Source organism: Bubalus kerabau, chromosome 16 (assembly GCF_029407905.1).
Source record: "Bubalus kerabau isolate K-KA32 ecotype Philippines breed swamp buffalo chromosome 16, PCC_UOA_SB_1v2, whole genome shotgun sequence".
In the NCBI taxonomy this organism is placed as follows: Eukaryota; Metazoa; Chordata; class Mammalia; order Artiodactyla; family Bovidae; genus Bubalus; species Bubalus kerabau.
Genome location: NC_073639.1, coordinates 76,454,490 through 76,468,217, shown reverse-complemented (window position 1 = coordinate 76,468,217; position 13,728 = coordinate 76,454,490). Strand labels below are relative to the sequence as shown.

The window sequence follows — 13,728 nt, the reverse complement described above, 5'->3', positions numbered from 1 at the left end:
TGTCCATGGGATTTGCCAGGCAAGAGTACTGGAGTGGGGTGCCAATGCCTTCTCCGCCTGAATTGGCAGGAGGATTCTTTACCACTGAGCCAGCGGAGAAGGTGGAAGACTGTTTTTGTTTAAACTCAGGGATCACCCAAGATCCTCTCCACTCTTAGAGCAAAGTCTATTAACTGCAGTGATGATTCAGCTTGGGGTCCAGCCCTCCTGAGATCAGGCAATCGGATCCGCCCATTCGTGCAGCACTCGAGTGACTCAGTGATCTTAGGCGAGTTTACTCACCACAGACTCACAGTATAACCATCTTTCCTAGGCCAGCTTTCTGCCTCGAGGATTAGAAACCCTGATTCAAAATAGTGAAAGCAGTAAGGATACCTGTCATTCCCCAAGACAGGAGGTCTGTAGTCAGGCAGCTCAAGAGCCAGGATGGGGACTTCCCTGGTGGTCCACTGGCTGACTCCTGCTCCTGATGCAGAGGGCCCAGGTTCGATCCCTGTTCTGGGAACTAGATCCCACATGCCGCAACTAAGACCCGGTGTCAGGGTGTCCAGACACCGGGTTTGCTTCTTTGATTTTCTGGGTTGAGATGCCTTCAGCTTTTGACTCCATCCTGTGGCTGACGGCCACCTGGCCACAGCAACCCTAGTCATGGGGTCAAGGTGAAAACACACAGCCCTGCATGGCAGTGCTCCGTCTAGAGGACAAAGCTTCTGAAAGAGAAGCTTCTGATTTTAACCTGGTTTCTCCAATAGCCTTCCTGCCTGCAGGGAGGATGGGCTTTCAGCGGTGGGAGGATTTTCCTCCCCCGCCCGAGTTTGACCGAGGTATTGTTGTTCAGTTGCTCAGTCACTTCCTACTCTGTGTGACCCCAGGACTGCAGGATGCCAGGAATCCCCTTCCTTCACTGTCTTCTAGAGTTCGCTCAAATTCATGTCCATTGAGTCAGTGATGCCTTCCAAGCTCACCCTCTGCTGCCTTCTCCTGCCTTCAATCTTTTCCAGCATCGGGGTCTTTTCCAATGAGTCGGCTCTTCACACCAGATGGCCAGAGTATTGGATGAATACTCTGGGTTGATTTCCTTCAGGATTGATGGGTTCGATCTCCCTGCTGTCCAAGGGACTCTCTTGTCCAATACCACAGTTCAAAAGCTGGACCATAAAGAAGACCGAGTGCTGAACAATTGATGCTTTCAAACCGAGGTATAGTTGGCGTATAACCTCGTTTCAGGTATACAGCATGCTTGCTATGCTAAGTCACTTCAGTCGTGCCCGACTCTGTGTGACCCCGTAGACGGGAGCCCACCAGGCTTCCCTGTCCCTGGGATTCTCCAGGCAAGAACACTGGAGTGGGCTGCCATTGCCTTCTCCGACAGCATGTTTAGATATATGCATATATTGTAAAATAATCACCATGATAAATTTGGTTAACATCCATCATTTCATCCAGTTTCGTTTTCTTTATTTACTTATTTGGCTGCACCTGGTCTTCGCTGCAGCAGGTGAGATCTTTATTCGCGGCATGTGGGATCTAGTTCTCTGACTAGGGATCATTTGATCCCAGGACCCCTCCATTGGGAGCAGAGTCTTAGCTACTGGACCACCAGGGAGGTTCCTCAATTTTTTTCTTTTTTTTAATCCCTTCTCTCAATTTATCCCCCTCTCCACCCTCCATTTTTTTCTTCTGGTGAGAACTTTTAAGATTTATACTCTCAGCAACTTTTCTTTTTCCCTTTATGTTTGGCCACATGGTATGGACCTTAGTTCCCCGACAGGGATGGAACCTGCGTCCCCTGCACCGGAAGGCAGATTCTTAACCACTGGACCACCAGGAAATCACACCCCCCTCCTCCCAGTCCCCACCACAGGAAGCCGAGTCTGATTAAAAACATCACATTTTATTTCAAGGACTATGGTCATTTGTTGCGTTGAAGGCATGAAGCACGGGAGCTGCTCTGCCACTGACTGTGGGCAGGAGTCCCGCTCGGGTGCGCTTTGAACGCCTCGCTCGTCATTTGTACTCATCAGAGCGGGAAATGCGTAACAGCACCGGTAACGTCAACGATTCTGCAAAGGCTCACGGAGGCAAACTGTACGATTTCCACTAAACCGGTGTAGTGTACGCTTAGAATCACGTTATTCACAGAGAAATAGGAGAGAGCGAGGTGAAGACACGCTTCCCTTGTGCTGTCCACGCTAAGTGCGGGTCTCCTAGGCCACAAGACACAGAAAAGACGCCCAGAGGCCACGACAGCCCACCCGGGGTCCGAACGCTGCCCCAGGAGGGACTCTTGCCTCTAAGTCTGAAGCACATGTGACGTGGAGCCAGCCTCGAGTCAGGAAAGCTGCTCTTGGGAAGGCACGGTGTGTTTCCAGATGGACCGTGGAAATCCAGGTCTGTCTTTCGGACCCCTCGTGGCCAGGCGGCGGTCCCGGCCCAGCACCCCCGGGTCTCCTGACACGTGCGTCCAGAGGGCAGACTCTTCTCCTTAGTCACCACGTGTCCCGACACGTGCGGCTTCTGCAGGCCCCTCAGGTGGGTCCTCCTTTGCGCTCCAGGAGCGTGAGCGGCTCTGCCGGCTGGGGGAGCAGCACTGCCCCTCGGTGGGCGTGCAGCAGCTGCCCGCTAGCACACGGCTCAGGCCTTGGAATACGGGACTCAAACAAGAACGGAACCAAACACACGGGCTGTGTGTGTGTGTGGTGGGGGGGACATTTCCAGAAGAGTGAGGCCAACCTCCCCTCCACAGCCTGGGGTGAGAGGCGGGGGCGTGGGGAGAGCAGCCTCACAAAGGTGCCGGTTGCCTCGAGTCCGTACAGTCAGGAACCCCGTGATGCGAGAGGCAGGCAGTGGCCTCTGCGTGTTTACTGAGCCAGCGCAGAAGCTTGGGTCCAGGTGCGCTGGCTCACCTCCAACGGCCCACACCTGAGCGCGATGAGCAGGAAGTTAGCCCGATACCCACGGGGGAAGGCGTCGGGGAGGAAGACCCAGGGCTGGTGCCGGGTGCTGCAGTCATGCTTCCGAGCAGCCTTTTTGCTGGAGGTGCCCTGAACGGGTTCAGTGTGGGCTAAGCAGACGTTTAACATTTTTCCAGTTACCAGGAGAAAGACCACGACGGGCTGGAGGTTAGCAGACGCGGATCGGGTCACCTTCCACTGCGTGTCCTGGACATTCCCAGTGGTACAGTGACATGGGTCAGCCTCACGAGGCGGCTGCAGCATGACAGAAAGCTGTGTCTGCCCGCAGAGGTGGTCACCTGCAGAAGTGGTCAGTGTTTTTAGGAAGGTCGGGCATCAAGGGTGGAACTTTTATATCGGAACTGCTGCATAAGTGCTGAGGCCTCACTGCAGCCTGACAGACCTCCAGGTCTGTCTCTGTGCTTTAAGGGGCTTTGAAATTAGCCTGCGACTGAGCCTAAGCGGTGACGTCGCCGTGTCGGGCCAGGTAACGGCACAGTGATTTTAAAGCTTCTGACCTGCACTGTCTCATCAAAATCAGTCCCTTTCACTGTCTTCAAAACATTTTAAACAATCTGTGTTTAAAAAGACCTTATGCCTTCAATTATTTTGTTGGAGGTACCAACACGAAATCATTTAAGCTCAGAAATCAATTTTAATTAGTGCTTTAAAACGATTCTTCTTCTTCTTCTTTAATAAAATGAGAAGTGAGAGCACGCTAGGGCAGTTAGAGTAACCTCCGGGCTTTTAAAAAGCCAAACGCTTCCAGGCACGGTCTGTCATGTGAGGATTCCAGTCCCAAAACTGGGGACAGACAACCAAGTGATGAGCCAAGGCGTGTGGCCGGCAGCGCAAGGAGAGAGGGTGGGCATCCTGGACGGGCCGGGGACCCCAGGCGCCGAGTGAACCCTGCTGCGCGGGGGCCCGGTCCGGGTGACCTGAGGGCGGACAGCTCGGCGGAGCACCTCCCTGGGGCACTCCCGTGTGCGCTCCGGGGCCCGCCGGCCACGCAGCCTGGGGCCAGGGTCACACATGCTCCTGAGCCTGCTCCCAGGCTCGCCTGCTCCCTGTGTGTGTTTCCAGGCATCACAGTGAGCGGGGCAGGTCTGAAGCCCCTCCTCCTCCTGAAATCAAATGCCTGCTGAGTTCGGGGGCTGGGAGGGGAGGAGGTGGTGTCTGTCCACGCAACAGTGAGGACGCTCACCCCCTCCACCCCCAACCTGCCGCTGGCCTCTCCTGGGGCTCAGAGGGTCACGATGGGCTCATGGCGGGGGAGCGCTGCGCACTGCGGTCTCGCGGCCCTTGGCACTCTGCTGTGGGCGGCCTGGGGGACACACGGCACATGGAGACGCTGGCCGGCCTGCCTGCTGCCCGGCCCATAGCTCTCTGGTCAGGGTCCTGAGGGGAGGGGGGCCCCGCGTCCTTTAAACAAAATCTCGCGAGACCCACTCTGTTACAACATCTGCAAACACATGTTAAATCACATTTTGAAGTAGTAAGTGAAGTTTCTCGGGAGTTTAAAAGAAGACCTTTGAAATCTCTTCGCCGCAGTGGGCAGCAAGTCCGCCTCGGCCTCAGAGCTGCCGCACCTTCCTCTCGGTGCTGGTGATGCTGACGTCTAGCCTGTCCACCTTGCTCGTGAGGCGGTCGAGGATGTCGTCCTGCTCGTCAATCTCCGTCTGTATTCCCAGCGCAATGTCCTTCAGCCGGCCCAGGCCCACGGACAGCTCATCTGCAGGACAGGAGGGTATGTGTGGGCTTGAGCCAAGTCAGGGCGTCGGGACCTGCACCCCAGATGCCCCCTGTGGTCACCGGCCCCTCCTCCTGGGAGATGGTCAGGTTCCAGGGCAACAGTTACAGGTTCCAAGACACACAGCTGCGAGTGAAGAAGCAATAAGTGGTCGATGGAAAAGCCCCTCCTCCCGACCCCCACTGGGAGACCCACTGTCTGTACATGGACATGGCATTTCTTCTAGAAATTCACAGAGGGCCACACAACTTCCAGCTGCCTTTAAACCTGACGCTGGGTCAAGCACAGATGCAGAGCTGCAGACAGGAGGTCCGCCACCTGGAGGTACATCTGAGACGTACCTCAGGCTTTACTCCTCTTTATAATAGACATTTCCTTTCTGTCACAGAAAGTAGTGAAAAGCAATCTCAATTTGTCTTTAAGAGGAAAGGCGTCCGTAAGGTCACAGTCGGCCTCGAGTACACAAAGGGCCTTGTCAGCAGAGGGACAGAGACACTGGCCGTGAGCGGGGAGGGGCCACGAGGGCCCCGGGGTCCCCAGACACCACTGTGTCGACCGCGGAGGGGAGTCCTGACCCGACTGACTGTCCGGGTAGAGGTAAGGCTCCTTCTTTGGGTTTTGTGACTGTGTGTGTGAGTGTGTGCACGTGTGCCTACAGATGTGTGCGCGGGTATGTGCGTTTGTGTGCCTACAGGAGTACAAGTGTTTGCACACATACAGGAGTGGGGAACACGCCCAGAGCCGCTCTCCGCTCTTTCACCACGTAAGAGCGGGGGAACAGAAGTGGGGTGCTCCGTAAGCCTTGTCACTAAGTTAGAGACGGAGGGGCGACTGAAGAAGGCTGGCACGGGGCCGGGGGGGGGCTGGCAGAGCCAGGGCGCACGGGCCCCCACGCCCCGTCCCTGCTGCCGTCACCACCCAGACGAGAGGTGAGGATGCAGGCAGGCGGCAGACCCTGGAGGGCTGAGGGGCTGGGAGCCGGGCAGGCGTGGCGTGGCGTGGGGGCAGGCCCCAGGGCCCGGGGCGGGTGAGCGTGCAGGCAGCGGCACTCTGGGCTCACCGAGGTTGCTGTCGATCCTCTGGTGACAGGCGCGAAGGTGCGGGTTCCGCGGGTAAGCCTCGGAGCTCACAGCTGAACCGGCCCCTCCAGGGACGGAGTCTGGGTTGACAGAGAGGCAGCGGAGGGCGGTTAACGGACAGCCCTGAAGAGCCGCCTCATAAAACTCAGCCTGGACAACCGGCGGGAGGCCTAAGGCGGTCAGGTCCCAGGCCACCGAGACAGAGGGGTGGGGGTGCGGAAGGTGGGGGAAGGCGATGCTTCCTCGGGGCAGCCCTTCCGAGATCACAGACCCCCAGGTAAGGGTGGTCTGGCCAGACCCTGGCCCTCGAGCTCAGCAAAGAGCTTTAGTACAGGTAACGATGGACAGTGGAGGGCCACCGTGCACACCCGTGCAAGCTACAGGAGAAACGGTAATAACACACGTCTGACCCCAGGAAGCCTTCTCTAAACCTGTTTCCCACCACACGCAGCAAAGCCCTGGCCCTCAGGTTCTGTCTCCTGCAACCAGCTCTCACTAGACTTGGGGTCTCTCTTTGCTCAGGAGCAGTGTTCACCCACTTCCTCCAAGGCTCTCACCTCCTAGACACCCTCTGGTCCCTTCTCTGCCAGACCCTGCAGGTTGGTTATGTCTGACATGCCTGGCTCTCTGGGGTGCATAGAAGCCCCTAGGAGGCCTGTTCCTCTTGAGACAAGGGACGTTTCTGGGCCCGTCATTTGATATTAATAGGGCAATCTGACACAAAACACCTTCCGTCCTGTACTCCTCGTCCAGTGGCTGGGCCTCATGGGCTGCGTTAGCCGCCCCAACAAACTCCCACAAGCCATCCTTCGTTCTGGATGGTGGATGTCCAAGCCAGGCCCCCCTGGGGCTCAGACCCAGGTGTCGGTGGGGTGGGGCTCCTGCAGCCTCTTGAAAGGAGGCAACTCCTAGCCCCATCCAGCCCCGGGAAGCCAGTCCTGAGGGCCGCCACTCTCTCCTCTGCCCCCTTCCCATGAGCAGACAGCCTCTATGATTTCACTGGGTCCAGTCGGAAAACCAGGACAACTCCCCCCTCAAAGAGGCCAGCCACCTGGTGACCACACTTTCCCCTTTGCCACGTGACCCAGAATATTCCAGGGGCCTAGAGATTAGGCCAAGGGCATCCTGGGGGTCACAGCCTACTCAGCAAAGGCGCTTCCCTGCTGGAAAAGCTGGGAGCTACTCGGGCCAGGCTCCCACTTCCTTATCCCTACCTCCATGGGGGAAGGGGCCGAACTCTGCAGTAATGCCCACTCCCAGCTCCCCAAGAGAACCACTGGGCCCTGCTGCCCCACCCCAGCCCAAGGTGTCCCTGAAAACCTGAGTCCTGGAGCTTCCTGAGGTTCGGGTGGCTGGCCTGGTACTGTGCCTCCTGCTCTTTACTGGAGTTGATGGCCTCTTTCAATCTGTGGATAAAAGTTAAGAGAAAAAGAAAACTTTCAGAGGAAAGGAGAACCACCTGTGAGGGTGCAGGCAGTCTTCCCCGCAGTGGCCGTGGGAGAAAGGCAAATGCCTCCTCTGACCAAGCCACAAACCAACGGTCTGATTGTTGTTGTCTAGTCACTCAGCTGTGTCCGACTCTTCGCGACCCCGTGGACTGCAGCCTGCCAGGTTCCTCTGTCCATGGGATTCTCCCGCCAAGAATGCTGGAGTGGGCTGCCATTTCCTCCTCCAGAGGATCCTCCCAACGCAGAGACTGAACCTGTGTCTCTGGCATCACCTGCACTGGCAGGCAGATTACTTACCACTGAGCCACCAGGGCGGCCTGGGTGTCCTGATGGCAACTATGAAGACACTGAGTAAGCGGAGCAGCCTAAATGTTCTGTGTCAGTAGGCAGGGTGTAGATTTTCTGTACCGTGGCGAAACTGTTCTTATGATAAGAGCTAATGATCTGATGCAGGAGGGACAGAGCACTTGTTTTAGCAGAAACGCAGTTCTTTTATGTTTGAGCCCCTGACACTTATACGTCTGCCAACCCCGCACTCATGATTTTATCACATCTCTGGCCAACGCCTGAAGCAGATAATCTGTGATTTTAAGGTGATAATCAACGGGCAACTTGGATCAGGCATGGGAAAATTTGACGTGAAAGCTTTTTAAAGCAACAATTCTGGGAAGCGAGTCACCTCGGCACTGGTTAGAGTGACCATTCTCTTTCAAACCACGGGGAGCAGGAGTTTGCTGCTGCTGCTAAGTCAGTTCAGTCGTGTCCAACTCTGTGCCACCCCATAGATGGCAGCCCACCAGGCTCCCCCGTCCCTGGGATTCTCCAGGCAAGAACACTGGAGTGGGTTGCCATTTCCTTCTCCAATGCAAGAAAGTGAAAAGTGAAAGGGAAGTCGCTCAGTCGTGTCCGACTCTGAGCGACCCCATGGACTGCAGCCTACCAGGCTCCTCTGTCCATGGGATTTGCCAGGCAAGAGTACTGGAGCCGGAGTTTACAGGGACCCAATTCACGCACAGTAGGCAGACTGGACGGCGGTCGCGTCCGCACTCTCAGGAGTAGCGCAGAACACTTGTTTCAAGGTGTCTCAGTACAAACGCCTCCCGGTGAGTGACTTTCAGGGTCCCTAGGGCCCTTAAAGGCATGAGAAGTGGTCTAAACGCCTGTCCACCTGCACCAAACCCCCTTCTGCTGCTTCTCACCAGCCAGCTGGGCACCTGCTCACCTGCCACTGGGCTGGGGGGTGAGCGTGCCGTTCTGTGCAGACGGGGTCTCGGCGGGTTTGGACCTGAAGTAATTGACGAGCCCCCCGAACACGCTCTTGATGGAGTTGATGTGCTTCTGGCTGGTCTTCAGGTCCTGCTCCATCTTGTCCACCATCTTCTCTGTGCGCTCCAAGGCCCCGCGCTGGCGCACGAGCTCCTGGGGAGGACGAGAAGGCCTGGCGTTACACCTCCTGTAACTCCCATCACCTGTAGAGGCAGGCCCTCCCCAAACCCTCAGCCAGCATAGCGGGGAACACACAGACTCGGGGCTCTGTCCCAGCAGAAGCAGGGGTCAGGTGGCCGAGAACCATCAGGACAAAGGCAGCACGCTGCTGCCCCCTGCTGTGTGCGGGGTGCTGGGGCTGATGGGGGGCAGTGGGTGGCTAGCTCAGCACGCCTGGCTGTCTACACCGCGGGTTCCCCAGGAAGGCCTTGTCTGGCCCTGTGCCCTGGACCACCCTGAAGAGTGACTTGACCTCCCTGAGTCCTCAGGCCAGCCCGACAGTTTGTGCAGGCAACGTGGTTACGGTGGGGCCTTGAGCCACACGGTGCAACCTCTGGAGAGGCTAGGCGGGCAGCTGAGCCACGGGGAGGATGCACGTTGCCCTGGGGAAGTGCTGGCCGTGCACAGCTCCTCGGGGAGCGCACCGGGGGAGCCTGTGCTGGCTCTCCAGGACTCTGCCCACCAGCCTGTCCCGTGTGATGCTGACCCGCACCCTTCCACTGTAACAAACCACAGCGGCAAGGATAACAGCTCCACGGATTCTGTGAGTCCTTCCAGGGGAACGTTAAACCTAAGGGTGGTCTTCAGGACCCCCAACATGGCCTCTGGAGAGCAGACAGCCCCTCGGCTTCCCCAGTGCATCACCTGCCCAGCAAAGCAAGGTCCCCCTGGACGCCATGGTGGCCACAAGTGGACATTCCAGGGAAGAGGAGCAGACACGGCCGGCTGCTACAGTGCTGGTGTGTGATGTATGACCTGCTGGGACAATGACGGCCTGGCCACACGAGGGGCCTCCTTACGGCTAGGGAGCCAGCAAGCTTGGCCCTGGAACTTGTCTTTCTTTCAGCCGCAGCACGCTGCACATGGATCTTAGTTCCCTCACCAAGGATCAAGCCCGTGCCCCCTGCAGTGGAAGTGGAGTCTTTACCACTGGACTGCCAGGAAAGTCCCTTCCAAACCCTAAAACTTTTCAACTAGACCATCAATAGTGTATTTAAAAAAAAAAGTCAAGTAAGTAATAAATCCAGAAGAGACCTACTTCCTCCAGAGCCACAGGGCTCAGGTCATCCTTTTTCCTGCATCCCTCCTCCGCCAGCCGGGTCACCTGCTCACCTGCCAGCTATTTGGGAAGTACCTATTACATGGAGGGCCACTGTGCCGGCAAAGTGTGGGAGCAGAATCTGAGCAAGACACAGCTCCTCCTCCACAGTCAGAAACCAGCTGGGAATCACCCTGAGCAGCTGTCTGCCACTCTCCATCAGCTTCTGCTTCAGGACAGGCCTGTGCGAAGAACTCTGGCTGCATCACAACCAGCCCAGGCTGCCTTGGAGGGGAGCCTCTGGTTAGGATCGCCCTCGCCTGGAGAGCGGGAGGGTCTTCCCAGAGGATGAGGGAGTCCTCTAAGTCACGGAGCCCCCAGGACAGATGGCCGAGATGGCCTCTGTTCCCAGACTGGAGAGGTGTCCTCCTGGGCCCACCTCTCCAAGTCGAGCTTTGGTGACTGTGGAGTGTGGAGAGACACCGTCGGGGAGGGGCCCGCAGGAGGCTGCGTGCAGGTGTGCTGGCTGGGCCGGGATGCTCTCAGCGGCCCAGCTCCAATGCTACCATGCTGGCCACCCAGGCCCTGGTCCAAAGCTTGTTGATGGACTCCCTGAAATGAGACCCCGGGCCCCACGAATCGTCAGTGGCCAGAAGAGGGCAGGCAGTCTCCCTGGCCAGGGTGGTGAAAGGGGTCATAAAGACTGTGTCCACATGGGACACAAACAGGCAAAGGCCTGGCATCGAGGGACTGCTGCAGAGGCCGAGGTCATCCACCAGAGGGACCACGACGCAGCCCAGGCAAAGGCCCGGCATCGAGGGACTGGCTGCAGAGGCCGAGGTCATCCACCAGAGGGACCACGACGCAGCCCAGGCAAAGGCCCAGCATCGAGGGACTGCTGCAGAGGCCAAAGTCATCCACCAGAGGGACAGAGCGTTGGGAAATTCCCCGGGGATTCAGCGGTTAGCACCCTGTGCTTCCGCTGCTGGGTCTGGGTTTGTCACACAGCAGCAGGGTGGGAAAAGCAGAACATCTCATGTTGCTAGGGAAATGCCCTCCATCCTGCTAAGCAATGTGCCATCTAGAACATACAGAATACTTCTGCTCAAGTTTAAAAAAAAAAAAAAAAAGGAAAATGATGGTAAGTGTATCTTCACACATAGACTCCCTCCACAGGGACAGAGAAGGGACAGAGTGGCTGGGGGCCGGGGAGGTGGGGTGGGAGGAGCCTGCGCAGCCTTCCGTGTGTCCTCTGCTTTGAAGGCTGTGACCGCATTATTGTCACAGAAACGAAAACCCAGGAAAAGAGAAGAAACGACTCATGCCCGTGAAGAAGAGAGTCGGGTGGCCCACACGTCTCTGTGGTTTTGGACTGTGCTCCTCAGGCTGGCCCACCTTGCCTCGGTCCTCTGGGGTCAGGACCCGCGGCGATCGCCTGCCTGAGAGGTGACCGCTGCAGGTTTCTCACGAGAAGGGCAGCTCTCCCTTGGGAGAGGTGACCTGAGTGACTTTCCCGCTGCTGCCACACTGGGCCTGAATTACGACCTTCCCGACCTAAAAAAGTCAAGTCTCAACCCTTTAAAAATTGTGTCCTGTTGTGACATGTCTCAGTGCTGGGTACGTGCTGGGTTCCCATCTGAGTCGGGAGATTAGTGGGTCAGGTGACTTGGATCTGCTGGGACAGAACTCACCTCACCCCCCAGGAAAATAAAAGAGTGATGAGAGAGATTTAGAATACTTGGTGAGTATGGGGTGGTGGGTGCGGGGTGCTGACTGTTCCTGCTTCCGAGAGCAGATGACTGAGGATTGATTCAGCCCTGGGCAGGGTCAGCTTGTGATAACAGGATGACAGAGCCTGTCACCTGCCCAGGCCCCATCATGTGGCGCCTCTTGGGCAACGCCTGGCTTGGCCAGGTCAAGCCTCACGGCCTGAGGAGCCGCTCTCTCGTTGCTCTCATGGTCCCCATCGTTGGAGAGAAGGACCCTGGGGGGCAGCATGGGGCTTGTCCCCACAGTCTGTGTTTCCGGTGCTCCCGACCTTCCCTCTGACTGTGCCAGGTCCCAAGCCCCTCCTCTAGGCCCTTTCCTGGAAGCTCCCTGGGCAGCACTTCCCTGTTTAGGAGCCGTGGGCTGCAGGGCCTGGCCGGTGTGCAGCTTGGCTCCTCTCTTCCTGGGGAACGTCCTCCTCCTCCTCCTCCTACCTACGCCTTAGCCATAGAAGCCAGATTGCAAGGTCTCCTCTGCTTCAGGTATTCTTCTTCTTGTCCCTCTGGCTTCCTACTTCACCTGTTCTCAGTTGTCACAGATGCCTTTTTAAACAGTTCTCTATTGACATCCTTGGGCCTGGGCCCTTTAACCAAGTGACCCTTCCACCTGGGCCCTAAGACCCCAGGGAATCCTCCCAGATGTAAGTCAACACCTTCTATTTAGATTCCAACATAGAAATCCAGCAGACCCTAGATAAATTCCTTTAGCGAGGCTAAAGACAGGCAGGATGGGCCAACGAAGGATACGGCGACAGGAAGTGGCAGCGGGAGAATGCTGGGATGGACCTCAAAATCCTCAGAGACTGCAAGTGACCAGCTCTGAGGGAAGTGTGCCAAAAGAGAATATTATGAAGAAACGTGGTGAGGAAGACAATGAGCTACACATGCTTAAAGCTAATTATTTTTAGCTGACATAGCAAGAACTTTCTTATTACATTCTTAAGAACATTTAAAAATAAAGCCCAATCTCAGTGTTTCATTAGTGGGCTGGGGTGAGAACTGTGGTGGCTAAGAAACAACAGCTCTTACCCAAGGTCCTAACACCTTTGAAATAACCTATGGATGCGGAGGAGGAGGACCGGTGAGCTGGTGCGGCAGAGACGCACAGACCGCACCCGTAGGGCTAGGACATCTTGGCTGGGACGGGCAAGGAAACCTAAGGGCCTGGAAACTCGACCCGACTGGCACTCGGGGGCACTCAGCAACGTCCAGGCAGACAAGGCCCCTCTGCTCCCCTTTCGGAGCGCTCAGTGCCAGAGAGAACCCAAAGGCCCATCTCCTCGGATGCTTGACACCATAGGCACAGGCGGAAGGGCTGAAGCCCCGGGGCCCCGGCTTCTGCCCAGGAAACGTGTAAAAGGAACAGACCCTCCACGTCCCTAACCCGGGCTCTGCTGTCCAGAGTCTCTACTTACCTGGATCAGGACAGAGTGGACAGGCCTCTCGACAACAAGTAGAAAAAAACACCACCACTCCGGCGGACTAAGTCCGGAGATCGCCGGGAGCAACTGCCCCCTCGGGCGTGAAGACGGCGTTTCTTACGGTCGCTGACCGACGGTTGCCGACCGTCCAGTCCCCAAGAGCTCACGACCCGTCCCGGCTGGTCGGGCGAGCCCCGCCCCCGCCGGGATCCCGGCGGCCGCACACTCACCTCGGCGGAGGCGACTCCGATCCTCTCGGACTCGTACAGGAGCGACAGGGACCTGCCGGTGCTGGCGGCCGTGGCCTCCGCGCGGCGCAGCGCCTCCTGCCGCAGGGCCTGCTGCCGGTCGGCGGGCGCGCCGGGCCCGTCCGCGAGGTCGCGGCTGTCCGACCACGGCGCCGGCCGGGCGTCCTCGTCCTCCGCGTCCTCGTCGAACGGGTTGTAGCTCCGGGGGTAGGCTGACATGGCGCCGGCGCTCGGCCCGGGACGGGCAGGACGAGTCTGGTGCGGTCGAGGCGAGGTGAGCGCTCGGGTCGCGGGGACGAAGCTGCCGCTCCGCCGCGCCGAAGGCCTGAAGAAGCGCTGGTCAGCCCGCCTCAGGCGCCGCGCAAGCTGCTTCCGCCTGCGGCGCGCGGGGGCCCGCCCCCGGAACCGACCAACGTGCCCCGCGGCGGGGGGCTTCGTGCCCGGCGCGCGCCGCGCAGCAGCCGGCCGCGCGGCTCCTGGCTCCCCCCGCGGCGGTGGGTCCGCCCGAGGCCACGCCCCGCGGCGTCGGCCTCCGAGA

The 13,728-nt window shown here is 57.9% G+C and overlaps 1 protein-coding gene across 1 annotated transcript; it reads right to left on the bottom strand.

Annotated features, from left to right (window-relative positions):
- Nucleotides 1-1,873: 1,873 nt before the first annotated feature.
- On the bottom strand, nucleotides 1,874-13,626 carry SNAP29 (synaptosome associated protein 29). The gene is made up of 5 exons (XM_055549801.1): nucleotides 13,173-13,626; nucleotides 8,454-8,650; nucleotides 7,104-7,189; nucleotides 5,765-5,863; nucleotides 1,874-4,686 (listed from the first exon to the last, which is right to left on the bottom strand). Exons 1-5 carry the CDS (start codon nucleotides 13,407-13,409, stop codon nucleotides 4,529-4,531), a joined length of 777 nt encoding a protein of 258 aa, XP_055405776.1. The 5' UTR covers nucleotides 13,410-13,626; the 3' UTR covers nucleotides 1,874-4,528.
- Between the last annotated feature and the right edge of the window lie 102 nt (nucleotides 13,627-13,728).

Excerpts from the sequence above, each read along its gene's own strand:
- SNAP29 (XM_055549801.1), bottom strand. The coding sequence starts at position 13,409 with ATGTCAGCCTACCCCCGGAGCTACAACCCGTTCGACGAGGACGCGGAG. Across the intron at positions 8,651-13,172 it reads TCGGAGTCGCCTCCGCCGAG|GAGCTCGTGCGCCAGCGCGG; the intron begins GTGAGTGTGCGG and ends CGTCCTCCCCAG. Across the intron at positions 7,190-8,453 it reads ACCCCCCAGCCCAGTGGCAG|ATTGAAAGAGGCCATCAACT; the intron begins GTGAGCAGGTGC and ends TTTTATCCACAG.